Source organism: Arvicanthis niloticus, chromosome 8 (assembly GCF_011762505.2).
Source record: "Arvicanthis niloticus isolate mArvNil1 chromosome 8, mArvNil1.pat.X, whole genome shotgun sequence".
Taxonomy (NCBI): domain Eukaryota; kingdom Metazoa; phylum Chordata; class Mammalia; order Rodentia; family Muridae; genus Arvicanthis; species Arvicanthis niloticus.
In genome coordinates this window covers 14,580,227-14,594,782 of record NC_047665.1, presented here as the reverse complement: position 1 = coordinate 14,594,782, position 14,556 = coordinate 14,580,227, and the positions used below count along the sequence as shown (strand labels likewise).

The following is a 14,556-nucleotide window of genomic DNA, read 5'->3' as shown; positions in this document are numbered from 1 at the left end:
ATGTTGTATGAGTCTGTCTACATAAAATATCCTGAGAATAGATACATCCATGGGGCCAGAAGGGGATAGGGTCAGGCAGGACTAGACCCTCCCTTCTGGAGGGTCGTATAACACACATGCATCGAGTGTTCCAGAGCCCTTCCTTGATGGTGCAGAGGTAAACTGTCTACCTTCAAATGGTTAACATTACACTAACTGAATTTCACCTCTGTCTTTCACAAACACAAGAGGCTGGCTGCTGCACTTCCCTGAGATCTCTAGGTCTCTGGGTTTGAGATGACAGCCAAGCAAACTTGAGTTCCAGATAGGTTTTTTCTGTTTTTTTTAACTCATTGCTTTGGTGTGGATGAGGTAGTACTAGTCCAGTGCCACCAAACCACAAAGCTGAAGTAGAAGTCACCAGAAATATGGGGACTAAAGATGACCAGCAAGGAAGAAAGGAAAGGTAAGAGAGAACCACAGTCTGAGAGGGGGGCACACTGAGACCCAACATGGACTATTCAGGTAGCTGCTTGAAGCAGGGACTTCTCTACAGCCAGCACTGCCTGTGGACCTCTTGCTGGGTTCATACCACACCACACTGTCTTATCCATGGAGTCTCTTCAAACTTTAAACCAAGAGTACGTGCAAGATACCTCCTCCTTACTACACCCTCTTAGAGGTGAACACATCTACCTGCCCTGGCTCACAGTACAACTGCTAGGGTCAGGAAAGCCAACTGTGACAAGAGACTCTGGATCAGCGCTGGGAATGAAGTTGACATTGTGACCTACTAGACTACCTTCCACTCACAATTTGTATGAGGATCAAACAGGATGACACTCCATAGTCCCACAGGCATTCAGTGGGGCATTTGCAGCCCTGTTGTCACCGACTGGTCTCAGGAGCCAGCTGGTAGACTTGTTTTAACCACACTGAAGGCTGAGAAGTTAGAGGATTCTTGTAGGACACTCAACCATGCAGTGTTAGATGGTGGTCTGGTTCAACAGCAGCCCTTAAGTTCTTTCTTATTAAGAGTTTGGCAAATATGAGGTAGTATCAGGAAAAGGTCAAAGGAGAAGGAAAGACAGTGGCCTGGGACAGCTGGTTTGGACACTTGGTGTTCCAGATCTTGGGCCATCTGGAGTTTTATGCCTGATGCCCAACTGGCCCCAAACAAATGTGGGCTGCAATCCTGTGCCTGTACTATGCCTGTTGCCAGCCAAAAATTTCCAGTTTAAAAAAAAAAATCAAACAAACATCATAGAGATTAGGACGAGGCTCACACAAAGCCGCTTCCCTCCAGACATCTGCCCCTCTTAGGAAGCACTATTTGGATTCCTGGTTTTCTGGATGCTGAGTGGACATTCTTCACACTTTTTCCAGGACTTTGCAAACTCACATAGGGAGAATTCCCTGTCTTAAAATGATGAATTGGGGGTGGGGGTGGGGGAGTGGATGACATCTCAGAGGTTAAGAACACATGTTGTTCTTACAGAGGACTGGGTTTCAATTCCCAGCACCCACATGGCAGTTCATAACCATCCATAATTCCAGTTCCAGGAAATATAACACCCTATTCCAGGAAATATAACACCCTATTCTGACCACCATAGGTACCAGGCAGGCACATGGTACACATATACACACACAAGCAAAACTTTCAAACATATAAATAAATCTAACAAAAATGGTGAATTGTTATTCATCTGCATGTTGTCTCAGTGGGAAGGGCTTCCTCCCCATATTCAGTATCAGAGTCTCTGCTAGCCCAGACCCCTCTTGGTCATGTCTCCTTCCTGTGGGACACAAACTCGGCTAGCCAACAACAGAGTGGGCATGCTGTGCACTGCCACAGGCCCTAGTCCATGTCTCTAGGTACCCCAGATATAATGCTACTCCAGGGACCTTAAGGCTAAGTGGACACGATGAAAATCCACACAGGCCATCTTGGTCTGAGGGAATTGGACATAGAAACAGAGCCCTCAGGAAGAGGGACAAACAGACAGGATGTCCCCAGAAGCCCTACCCTCTCACTTACATGGTGGCTCCCTACCCCTACCTCATATCTGTCCCAACAGCAGCCACAGGGATTCTGTCAAAACCTGTCTCAAGTAGGGTAATACAAAGCCTTTAACTACAGCACCTAGGAGGCTGAGGCAGGAGAATAAAGACTTCAAAGCTGGCTGAGGATACACAGTGAGACCCTGGCTCAAAAAAAAAAAAAAAAAAAAAAAAAAAAAGGAGGGGGAAGGAAGGAAGGAAGGAAAGGAAGGAAGAAAGGAAGGAAGGAAGGAAGGAAGGAAGGAAGGAAGGAAGGAAGAAAACAACTCAAACTTGGCCCAGATCCTCAGCCTCCACCCCCTCCCCTGCACTCCACAGTGCACTTCCTGCCTATACCTCAGTCTCTTCTTCCTTGACCTCCTTGCCTTCATTCCTGTTACTTTGATCCCACAGATCTCATTTGCCACTCTGAGACATGACACTCAACCCGCAGCCCAAGGAGTGAGCTAGAAGTCCATCTGCGAGTCTATAGCACACGCAAGAACCCAGTAACACACAGGCAAGCAGTCCACCTAGCTACCACCACCCTGCCCCCCCCCCCCCAAAGAGGTCTCACTGCCATTTCCAAGCCCTTCCTAGAACACGGAACAAATATTTACTGAGAGATAAGTGAAATTTTTGTTGCTAAAGTCACCTGCTCATCTTTTAAGCTTTCCAAAGTCAATTTTATGGGCAATGCCTCCAAGGAACCATCTGATAGGATGATCACCCATAAGAGGGTCAGAGGGTCAGGTTTAAGGATGTTGGATGAATTTATGTAGCCATTCCTGCCTCCCAGAGGTCAAACTTCTTCTAAGCAAGTCACTGGCAATTGAGAGGCCAGGTCTTCCAACACAAGCAGCAGACAGGAGTGCTGGCATGGGGTCTGTTCCCATTGACCTAATAGATGATGCAAACACAAGGAAGGACCATGGTGTTTAACCAAGAGGCTCTGCACAAGAATAAGACTTCTAAAGAGAACAGGTTCTCAAGGCCCCTGGAGAGCTCCAGGTCCCTACCAAATGGACCAGACACAACACCTCTGGGGGCAACTAGCCTCCAGCTGCTTCCTACAAGGTCCTGCCTTCAAATCTATCCCTTCTGAATCCAAGACCCCACTTCCAGGGAGCATCATAGGAACCCCAGAAAAGCAGAAGGAATATCAGACATGGGCAAGACAGGATTTGATGAGGAATCTTGCAGTGGCTTAGAGAGAGGCCACTCAGACACAGGCTATGCATTTCAGGGACAGAATGGAGAGGATCTTTCCCCACGCTCCTCATTCCCCACTGACATCTCCAAGAAATGCAGAAGCTCTCTTCAGTGTGGCACATACCTCATCCCATAGGACTGTCCCCAAAGATATTGCTTGCAAGGGTGCTGTGGAGCTCAGTGCCATCTCAGAGGCACACTCACCATGGACTCAAGCTTAGGCTTAAGAAAGCAGCTGTCCCAAGCAAGTTCTAGGCCACAGAAGCAGTGAAACACTACCACTCCACCATTGTAACCATGGGTGACTTAAGAGATCCTCATTCTAATCCTCCCCAAAGCAAGGCTTGCTGGAAATGTGTAATGTGACCCCTGGGGAGGACAAACAGAGGCTTTCTAGTTACTGTGGGGTTTTGGGGTTTTTTTTGTTTTTTTTTGTTTTTTTTGTTTTGTTGTTGTTGTTTTGGGTTTTTGTTGTTGTTGTTGTTTTGGGTTTTGTTTTTTTTTTTTTTTTTTTTTTTGGTGTTTTGTTTTTTGTTTCAAGACAGCATTTTTTCTATGAAGTTCTGGCCATCCTGGAACTTGCTCTGTAAACCAGGCTGGCCTCGAACTCTGATCTCCACCTGCTTCCATCTTCCAAGGACTGGAATTAAAGGCGTGTGCCACCATTGCCTGGCTACTGTGTCTATTTTTATGGTTACTGTGTATTGCAAGTTACAATGATGCTCCATTTTGAAGAATGATACAAAGTTTCCTTTTAAAAGAAATGTTTGCCAGGGTAAGGAATTTAATGCTGTGTGGGATCTGGAAACAGGAAAAGTACATCGGAGGGAAACCTGGCTAAAGAAGTTTGAGTAAAGTGTGGCGTTCAGTCCTGAGTACTGAGCCAAAGTTCTCGCCTTGGTTTCAAAGCTGGCATAGCCAGCCAAGTAACTTAGAAGTGGAGAGGAAGGTATGTGCAGCCAAACTCTACCCTTCTGTTGTTATTGGTGTTCTGGTATTTTTTTTATTACTTTTAAATTATATTTTGGAGGGAAGCTCATGCCATGGTGTACATGGGTGTACATGGGTGTACATGAGGACATTTTGCATCTAGCATGTGGGTCCTAGGATTAGAACTGGGCTTGGCAGAAAGCCTGTACCTGCTGAGCCATCTCACCAGCCTTTGTTGCCACTTTTGAGACAGGGTCTCAGATACCCAAGGCTGACCTCAAACTTGATGTATAACCAAGGATGGCCTTGAACTCTTGATATTCCTGCCTTCAACCTCCCAGGTGCATAGGTTATACACATGCTCTACCACTCCTGGGGATATCATTCTAAAAAATTCTTTAGTAAGCCTTGTTTCCTCAAGATCAAAAGTGTAAAATCATACAAGCTGTTCAAATGTGAGGTAAAATGTAAACTCTGAGGGAATTAACTATCCAGGTGCTACATAGCTCTGAAGAGAACCATCAGGGGTCTTCCAAGAATAACTGGAGGGAGAGACACACAGGAAACTGACTATATGCCTTCCACTCTTGAACAAATAAGACTTGAGAGGGGCCCAGGGATCTGTTCCAGGCTACAGGAGCAGGAAGAGGCCCAGGCCTTTCCCTCCCTACCTCACTTAGGCCCCAACCCTTGACCCTGCACAAAGCTAGCCAGAGCTCTAAACCCATGAAGAGGCACCACTCAGGGTGCACTTGAGCATAAGAAAACACCTGCCATGAGTTATCCCTTTTACTACCCAGAGGCCCAAATACATGTAAATGCATCTGTGCTAATCAACTGCCTGTCTCAGATCAAATCAAAATCCTCAGAGAAATAGTAAGGTGATTAGATCTCCAAAAAACAAAACAAACAATAAACAACAAACCTTCCAATATCAAGACTGGTCAATTATCTCATCCTCCCCCCACCTGACTTTTCTGCCTCAGCAGCAGCCCAGTTGACAGGTACCCAGAGGTGCTACAGACACTGGATTGAGACAGGAAGAAGGGGTTGCCACCACTCTCAGGGCTACTCAAGTCCAGATTCCCAGCGTTTCTGGATTTGGAGAGGCCTCCAGGCTCTTACCCACTGTGATCTGGCCACAAACCCCTCGGAGATGGATGCCAGTTGGTTGCTGTTTATAGTGGCCCTGTTTGGAGCAGAGCCCAGGGGTCACACAATTCTGAGTGCTCTCTACAACCCTAGATATTTGGGGGAGGCAACACAGGATACTCTAGAGATTCCAGTGAGCCATAAAGGGCCACCTCTCATAAGGCCAGTCAGGTTGCCCTACAAGAGTGAGCCTCTGTCCCAGGGCCTACGGATGTGAAGAAGCCCACCACATCTTGGCTACCGAGCTCCCCACACTTAAAGATGACTAGACCAGAGACCACAGCTCTCTTTCAATACTCCCTAAAGATCCTGGATGTGAGATAACAGAAGGGTCTTCTCTCTAGAAGGAAGGACAGGGACCGTCCAGAACCACACACCCTTCTCTCCCTCCAGCTTGCTACTAGCTGCTAAAAACTCACACCCAGGGGACAGACAGACCTGTCCAGCTTCAGGCCAGCCCTCTTGAGGCCCAAGCACATCCCACAGGCAAAGTCAAACACAAGAGAACCTGTTGGAGCAGTTTAAGCAGGATGATCACCTCTTTCTCCTCCTCTTACTTCTAAGTAGGAAGGGACTTAGGCTCTTAAAAAGTAGACACAAGGCCAGGTCATGGCCACCGGCAAGGGCCCAGAGGACGGGGGTTTAGTACCTCCGAGCTTACCTCTTTCCCTCCTCCCCATCTTCCTTAAAGAGCATAAGGTCATGTCAAAACTGGGGTGTCTCTGCCTGAAGCAGAGAAGAGGGAAATGGGGAGCTGAGCAGGCCAGGAAATAGGCGGCCAAAGCACAACACCCCCACCCCAACACACAGACACTCACATCGGTCTGTCACTGCACTCCCGCCTAGGCCCGCAGGCCGGCCCGAGCCAGTAGGCACGCGGGGTCCCCGGAGGGGTCCTGCCCGCCAAGACAAGGTCCTGGGGAGGTTCCCGGGCTCCGGCATAGACTGGGGGCACTGGCCGCTACCTCGCTACCGTCCCCCCACCCCAGGTCCACCCGAGCCTTGTCAGCTCCGGAGCCCGCCAGTCGCGCCTCTCGGGGGACCCGCGGCGGGCCGCGCGCCCGCCTCTCCCGGCCCGGCCGCCCCGAGCCCGCGCGGGGAAAGTTCCTGCAACTTCGCAGGGGGCTGGCGGCGGGGGCCCCGGGCCTGGGCCTCGTCCGGCTCCCGGCCTCCGCGGCCACTGCGGCCCCGCTGTCAAACGACCGGGTCCCAGCCCCATCGCGGCCAGAGCCCCAACTTCCCCGCGCCCCTCGCCCGCCCCGGCCGCGGGCCTCGCTTTGTGCGCGGCGGCCGTACGCCCCCGCCCTGGGCACAAAAGGGCGCGCGGCCCGGCGGCCGAACGCGGCTGCGGTTCCCGGTGGGGCCCGGGGCGCGCGGCCGGGGCGCGGGGCTCGGTGTGCCGGGCGGGCCGCGGCGCGCTCACCTGCCGTGGAACCAGTCCTTGCAGGCGTCGCACTCGATCATGAAGCGGGTAACGTCGTAGGGCAGCCGGCAGACGCAGTACACGGGCACCGTCGCCATGTTGCCGCGCCGCCGCTCGCCCCGCCGCTGCGCTGCCCGGGTCGGGCCGGGCCGGGCCGGGGGCCGCGCGGCTAGGGCGGCGGGGGCGGCGGGCGCGGGCGCCGCGGCCGGAGCGGACGGGGCCGGGGGCGCTCGGCAGGGGCCGCGCGCGCGCTCGCGGCCGGGCGCGTCCACACAATGCCGGCGCGGGCTGCTGGGGCCGCGCCGGGAGCCGCCCGCCGGGCCGCGGGGCGCAGGGCTGAGAGTGCGCGGGGGGCCCGGCCGCGCGCGGGACACAAAGCGAATGGACGCGCGGGGGCGGCGGGCGGGGAGCCGCGGCCCCACCGAAGGGACCCCCGGCCGCCGAGCGGCCGCTACGTCAGCGCCCCGGGTGGCGCCGCCTCCGCCCGCCGGCCTGGGCCCCGCTCCCGCCGCCGGGAAGGCGGGCCGCGGTAGAAGGTGGGCCGCGGGCCTGGGGGAGCCAGCAGCGGGGCCCGGGGGAACCCCTCCGGAGAAGGTGGCCCCCGGCCGCCAAGGAAGACGAGTCGCTGAGCCCCCTGCCCCGGACTACGTGAACACAGCCTGCACAGCCCTGCCTTAGCCAGAAGCAACTCCTTGGCCTTAACTTTCTTCTGACCCTGAAGTGGGATGGACAGGGGGATCTTCCTCCTCTTCCTGGGCCCGGCAGCCTCCCTCCCATCCCGAACTGCGACCGAGTTGCTGGCTCTTGAACAACCTCCCCTTCCCCTTCTTTCTAGCTGGGGGTTGCCTTGCTTCCTCGCACGATCCGGTGAACTTTCCCGGTGCTCCGACAAAAGTCAGGGGACCCGAGAGTGAACTATTGTAGGACACAGCTTACCTGGCATTGGTGTCACCCAGGACCCCTTATTACAACCCATAGACCCCCAGACCTTAGGAGCGGAGGACAGTCCAGTGACTCTCGACTTGAGCTACAAAACTGCAAGGGAAGACAAGGGGTTATGTTGTCGCTCTCGCCCCTGCAGTCTTGCCCTGGACTGGCTCTCTGGTCTCACTTTCCCTGCTTAGGGCTTTCTTGTTTGTTGGTCGGTGGGATATGAGTGAGGGTCCTTCTCTGTCCCCTACCCAGGTCGACCCTGATGAGCAGGGCCACACAGGAAAAAACCTGTCTGCTAGATCTGCTTCCTCTCTGCCTGTCCCCACACAACACGTGGAGATGAATTCCAGAGTTTCAGACCTCTGCTCACCTTGACAAGGCAGAGACCCAGTTATCCCTGCCCAGAGTGTGGCTACCAATCAGCTCCATTGCTGGCAACTTAGGGGATAACCTGTTATTGAGGCAGAATCTGCCAACCCCCACCCCTCCCAAACAGATGAACTCAGGGCCACAAATCAGGATGTGACCCAGGGCAAACAGTTCATAAGCTAAGGACACACATGTGGAAGGGGAGATAGGAAAATAACCTCGGAAACTGGGGGGCAGGCAGGGTACCCCCATCAAACTGTACAGAATGAGCTCAGTTCAAGCTACCTGCCTGAATTCCAGCTGTCACCTTGGCTCTCCTCTGTACTGGGTTGTTCTTCCCACTATAAGACAAGTAATAGCTATTAATCCCCTGTTCCTGCTCAGTGTCAGCACCAGGCGTGAGTCCTGGTGGGGTAGGCAGTGCCCCTGTTACCCTCAGGCACTCTCCTAAAGAGGTGGTGCAGTTGCCATCTAGCAGAAGTGAAAACTGAAGCTTAGAGCAGTTAAATACAGAAGGGAAGTAGCCTGCCAAGGGTGGAGGCAGAGGGAGAGACGGAAGAGCGCACCCCTGCCCAAGCCCTGAACCTGTTCCTTTTACCTCAGCTTTCTCCCTGAAAGCCTGTCCTGTTTCTGGTGGAGTGGCCACTGGGGGCCTCCATTTACTCTCCTTACCTTTTGGCATAATCTCTGGCAGCCAGATGTGCCCATGATAGCTGTCCCCTGTGCTTGGGGATCAGACACTGATTCTGATAACCCTCCTGGGGATGCTGAGCTGTACAGCAGCAAACAGACCCTATCCCAGGCCTCTGGCCCTAACTTCTGTTTGTTTTCTCCATCCCTTCTTCTACCTCCTAGCCTTAGACGTTTATTGAGCACCTACTGTATGCTGACAGTTATACATGAGCACTTGGCTTTCCTGTTCATCCTGAAGGAGATAGAGCCAGGGGCGGACTTAGATCTGAGGCGACGATGGGAGAAAGAACGGGAAGGCTGAACAGGTGACTCATCCTCTGAGAACATGACCCAGGAGAGGGGACAATGCAGGTGATGGAGAGGTGCTCCTCGAGCAACAAGAGGTACAGATGCTCCAGAGCAGGGGCAGTGTGATCTGGTGGCCCCCTCTACTGGTGCTTACTGCCCCCCTCTGCTCCTTAGGGCTCAGCTCCATCCAGTTCAGCATCCGCACCTGGCCACTCACATGCCCACTGGCTAGCCTGTGGCCCTATAAGGGGAAATGACTCACAGGTATGTGGTCTCCACATCACCTCTGTACCCAGGCACTCCAGTGACACCATTACTTTGGTACTGCACAGTAGCCTGGCTTCTTGGCACAGACAAATCTCCCTCCACTCAGGCACACTAAGGCAACTCTGTTGGCCTGCTTGTAAATATCAGAGTTTCCCAGAATCATTCCTAGAGTGTTGGCTTCCTTGTCAAGGTGTTTCGTTTTGTTTTTGTTTAGTTTGTTTTTCTATTTATTTATTTATTTATTTAGGGTATGTGTGTGACCATGCACATGTCACAGACAGCTCTCTCTACCATGTGGGTCCCAGGGACTAAACTCAGGTTGTCAGGCTTAGTGGCAAGCACTTTACTGGCTGAGCCCCTCTCATCTGGTCCCTCCTTATCAAAGCCATATGACCCCTTTATTGAGAATTCTGCCATGAGTGAGCTGGCTGTTCTGGGCTCTTTGTTATGTCTGTGCATGTTGATGTTGTGTAGTTTTGATTACTGTACTTTGTAGTAAGCTTTTTAAGGAAGTGTGAGTCTTCTTAACTATTGCAAGAATTACTACGGCTATTTGTGGTTCCTTAAGATTCCATACGAATTTTAGCATAGACTTTTTTTCTTCCTTAAAAGTTTGTTTCTGGGGCTGGTGAGATAGTTCAGTGGGTAAGAACATGTACTGTTCTCACAGAATACCCGAGTTCAGCTCCCAGCACCCACACTGGCAGCTTACAACTTGTAAGTCCAGCTCCAGGAGATGGCCCTAAGCTCAGCCACATGCACATATACAGACACACAGTGTACATGTAAATAATAATAATAAATATATTTTTAAAGGCTGTTTCCTAGGCTGGGTGGTGGTGTGGCAGCACAAGACCTTTAATCTAAGTACTTAGGAGGCAGAGGCAGGTGGATATCTGAGTTGGAGGCCAGCCTGGTCTACAGAGTAAGTTTTAAAAAAATATAAAAAAAAATATATAAGTTTGTTTCCTGGAACCTGATAAAGTGTTTGTCACACAAGTCTGGCAACTTGTGAGTTTGATAGATTCTCTAGAACCTATTTTAGAGTGAATGAGAGAACTAACTCCAGAAAATTATCTTCTGACCACACAGCTGCCCCATCATGCACACACGCACACATGCATGCACAAGCACACAATTTTTAAAGATTTATTTTTGAAAAACTGATATTTTGAAATGTAGAAAATTTCTAGGTTTTCTTATATCTGTCTGTCTGTTTATCTATCTATCTAGATATCTACCTGTTTGGGGGAGGAGAGAACAATGTGGGGGAGCCACTTTCCCTTTTTCTACTATAGTTTCTGAATCGGTGAGCAGTCTGTCTTTTCATTTAATTCTTTGAGTTAAGTCTGGTCAGATCATTTGCCTTGCCTCCTTGCTCTAGAGTAGTTTTTGGTTTTTTTGTTTTTTGGGGTTTTTTTTTTTTTTTACATTACATTTTACATTTACTTTGTGTGTGTGCGTATATCTGTATGTGCATGTGTGTGTGCAAATGGGGGTTCAGAGCACAAGATGAAAGAGTCTGTTCTGTCCCGTGTGGATCCCATCAAGCTTGGAAGCAGCAGACATCTTTACTGAGCCATTGCCTCCACCGAGGTCTGTACATCAGCTGTGTTCCTGGTCCCCATGGAGGCCAGAAGAGAGTGTCAGATCTTCTTAGGCTGGAGTTGCAGACTATTGTGAGCTGCCTTGTGGTTGCTGGGACTTGAACCTGGGTCCTCTGGAAGAGCAGCCAAATGCTTTTAACCGCTGAGCCATCTCTTCAGCACTTCCCTACCCCTTCTCTAAAAGTCTCTTGTAACCGTAACTGAAAACTACCTTGACCCCTGAATCCTCCACGGCTGTCTCTTGCGTGTGTGGCTTTTAGTCATGTATCACACCTGGTTTATGGGGTGCTACAGCTGAAACCTAGGACTTCATGCGTGTTAGGAAAAACTTTACCAAATGAGCTACATCTCTACCAGAATTCTCTTTTTGGTGTTTTGTTAGTTTGTTTTTTAGTATGCTGTTCATTGTTAGTATATGGAAACAAACCTGGTTTTTCAATGTTGATCTTGTATATTGCTCTTTACTGAATCCTGTCTTTTAACAAAGGGTGTGCCTGAGTGTACACACATGCAGCTATAGAGTGTTCTGGACACATGCGCCCTAACAACTCCCACCGGTACTCCAAATTGCCCCATAGTGTGGCTTCCCTGGTACCTACTCCATGGAAGTTTTCACCTCCTTTGCTGTTCTTGGAACTCTTCATCCCCTCTATCTCTGATTTTACACTGATTCCTTTTTACTTGTGTGCTTACACAGTTTGTGATTTCGCTCTCTCTATTCAGGTGATGTTTCACAGCCCCAGAGAACTCTGCCTTCTGCAGCAGGCTCAATGCCAGCCCCTGGAGTGATCAGTCAGGGCATCACAGATTGGATGAGTGTCCCTCTACCCAGGGAAAATTGCATCTGTTGGTTGGTCCAGATGTATGGCTTTTGGAGCACTTGTGCCAGGCTCACAGTGGTACTTGGTTCAGACTCTCAGACTGAAATTCCATCTCCCTTTATAAAGTGGCAAGAACCCACTGTAGTTCTGGCTCCTTAGACATGTTCATTCTCTATAAAACCACAACGGTTCACATTCTACCCTAGGGCATGTCCAGTTCCAGAAGCTAGGGGAAAAAAGTAAATATAGCCCCTGGGTGAGCCAGGCCCTGCTGGGGAACACAGAGGAAGGTGGCCCTACTGTAGACTCAGCTTTCATTTCCCAGACATATGAAAATCCAGAGACCAGGAGCTCTGATAACAGGCATTTACCAGCTCTGATTCTGGAAGCCAAAAGATGAAAGGTCTGCATGACTGTAGTCCTTCAAAGGTATCAGAGAAAGATCTGTGTCTGGCCTCTGTCCACCTTCTCATAAATTCCTGGCCTAGGAGAGTGTCACTCCAGTTTTCCCATGCCCTTGGCTCTGTGCTTCTGTGTCCAAGTTCCCTTTCTGTAAGAACACTACTTATCCTGGATAAGGGTCTATCCTACTCCAACATGACCTTGTCACAACTCCTTAGCTAACTGCATCTGCAGAGACCTTATTTCCAAATAAGGTCACATTCTGAGATCCTAGAAGTTGTGTCTTGGCCCAGTGAGTTAGGAAAGACAGGAGCTTGGTTCAGACCCTAACATAGGTTGCTACATCTTTACAAAAAGCTTCCACATGGCCTCGCCTAAGGGCTCCAGGTCACTTCAGCCTGAGCCATAGCCATAGATCCCTGAGAGAGCTCACAGGATGATGACAGGGAGCCTGAATACTCTAATGTGGGTCTTTGGAAATGCTTGAGCAGTACCCAGCCACACAGCAAACCTTGTGTGGAGGACACAGGTAGGGCTGCCAGACCCACTAGCAACAGATCCATGACAAAAAGACCCTTTCCCTGTCCACCATATGAAGTGCTGAGAAGACAGCAGAAAGCATGTTTCCACAATATCCCAGAAAGGGATAGGCTTGAGGAGAACAATAAATTAGCATATACTCAGCTGGTCACTGTTGCTTGCCCTGCAGGAAGAAGGGTTGGCACAGGCTGACTGAAGTGATGTATGGATGAACGTATAGGAATTACCCAACATTCTCTGTAAGACAGAAAATAAAGAATGGAGCTACATTAACCATATTCATCAAATGCTTATCCTCCCTAGAAACTAAGGCCATATAAATGAAAGCCTATTTTCGCCTGTCAAAAGGCCAGGCAACTGGGCCTGTTTACAAACAGCTCCTGTGGTCTAAGGGCCAGCACCACCAGGACTAAGAAGCAATCGCAGGACTCACTTATGCAGTGGCATGCACACCCTCACTCCATCTCCTGTCCTTATATTTTGCTTATTAAATGTGAACATGTGTTTTGCTCCCCCATTTTAGTAGAAGTGCTTCAAGGTACAGGCTTTGTGCCTTGTCCCTTGGAGGAAGGGCAAGGGCTGGTAAAAGTGCTACACAGGAACCTTAACTGTGTAAGCAGAATGTCCCCTCTGTGCTGAGGAGAAAATAAAAATATGTATTGCATCATAAAAGACCCGGCGTTCACAATAGTTGTTTTTCTAAGATGGCAGAGTTACAGCAAAAATCACAAAAGTTCCTTTTTAAAGGAAAAACAAACAAAAGAACCCCACCAAACTACCAAGAGCATCAGACCTACCAGTAACTCTCTGACCAGGAATGCTACCAGGTTGAGTTCATCTTGGGTGTGTACAAAGCCTCAAATTTGGCTCCGAGTTCTGGCCAGTGCCACAGATGGCCAAAGTCCCTTGAGCATCTTAGCACCGGCCTCCCAATGATCCCTTTCAATTCCAGTGTGGGAAAAACAATGAATATGAGGGTCCAGTTCCATATCCGTGGAGCTTCCAGATCCCCCTCCTTCTTGCTCAAGCTTAAACTTCCGGTCCTTAAGGTGGAGGCATACCTTGGAGCCAAGAGGTCTTAGACCTAGGACAAATGTAATCCAAGTGACATGAATGCAGTGGGGGTGGGCCGAAGCCACCGGAGGTCATCCCTGAGATCCCTGGTGGGGTGGGGTTTTTTTTGGGGGGGGAGATTAGGGGGTTTTGGCCCAAACTATCTGCCCATCACTCTAAGCCAGTCCATTGTTCAGTTTGCTGTTCCCATGTAAGGTGGGCTGAGGATCCAGAATAGTGAGGTTTGTGACTATGGCCGCAGGGAAGAACTTGTGAGGGTGCCATGGGTAAAGGTGTTTTCAGAATAAAAGTTTTCTGTACTCCAGTTGCTGGGCATTCTTTTGGGACCCAGAGTGGCCAGTCTTCCCTGGGACTGTGGCTTTTGTAAGATGATACAGGCCTGGCTATTAAACACAGCCAAAGGTTCTGGTGGTCTATTATGGGCAGCAGTACCAAGGTTCACTGATAGAATCAGACAAGAGATCATCTCCTCCTTAATTCGAAAGCCACAATACAGTAGGCGTGCGCCGGTGGGTCAGGGTGCCCCGTGGCTGAGCCTCGGATCTTTCGTGAGGCCTACGGAGGCCACGAGGCAAGGGGAACCAGCCAGCGCAAGGTTCCAATCGCTGCTCTTTAAGCTGCAAGTCTGACCGACCGAGCAGGCGCAGTCTCGGGCTTCGTCATGCAGTTCCGCCCTGGCGCCGCAGCGTAAGGAGCCTGCAGCTTTGGGTATGGCTCGGCTCCGCCCCGAGATGCGCACGCATCTGCTGCACAATCGTCCCGCCCCCGCCCGTAAAGCACGTCCTCCTCAGCTCTGAGGAGGCGCTCCAGTAGCTTCTCGGCC

At 50.7% G+C, this 14,556-nt stretch overlaps 1 protein-coding gene and 1 long non-coding RNA gene across 2 annotated transcripts in view; one reads left to right on the top strand and one right to left on the bottom strand.

The window, feature by feature from the left end:
• The window catches only part of Phf2 (PHD finger protein 2), a 70,618-nt gene extending 63,713 nt beyond the window's left edge, over positions 1-6,905 (bottom strand). The window contains exon 1 of the mRNA XM_034510044.2: positions 6,740-6,905. Coding sequence (XP_034365935.1) covers positions 6,740-6,837 — 98 coding nt within the window. The 5' untranslated portion in view covers positions 6,838-6,905. The remainder of the gene's footprint in view (positions 1-6,739) is intronic.
• A 55-nt stretch (positions 6,906-6,960) lies between these two features.
• Positions 6,961-13,331, top strand: LOC143443265 (uncharacterized). Its single transcript, XR_013112077.1, has 2 exons — positions 6,961-9,117; positions 9,197-13,331. It is a non-coding gene; the product is annotated as an uncharacterized LOC143443265 (long non-coding RNA).
• The last annotated feature ends 1,225 nt before the right edge of the window (positions 13,332-14,556 follow it).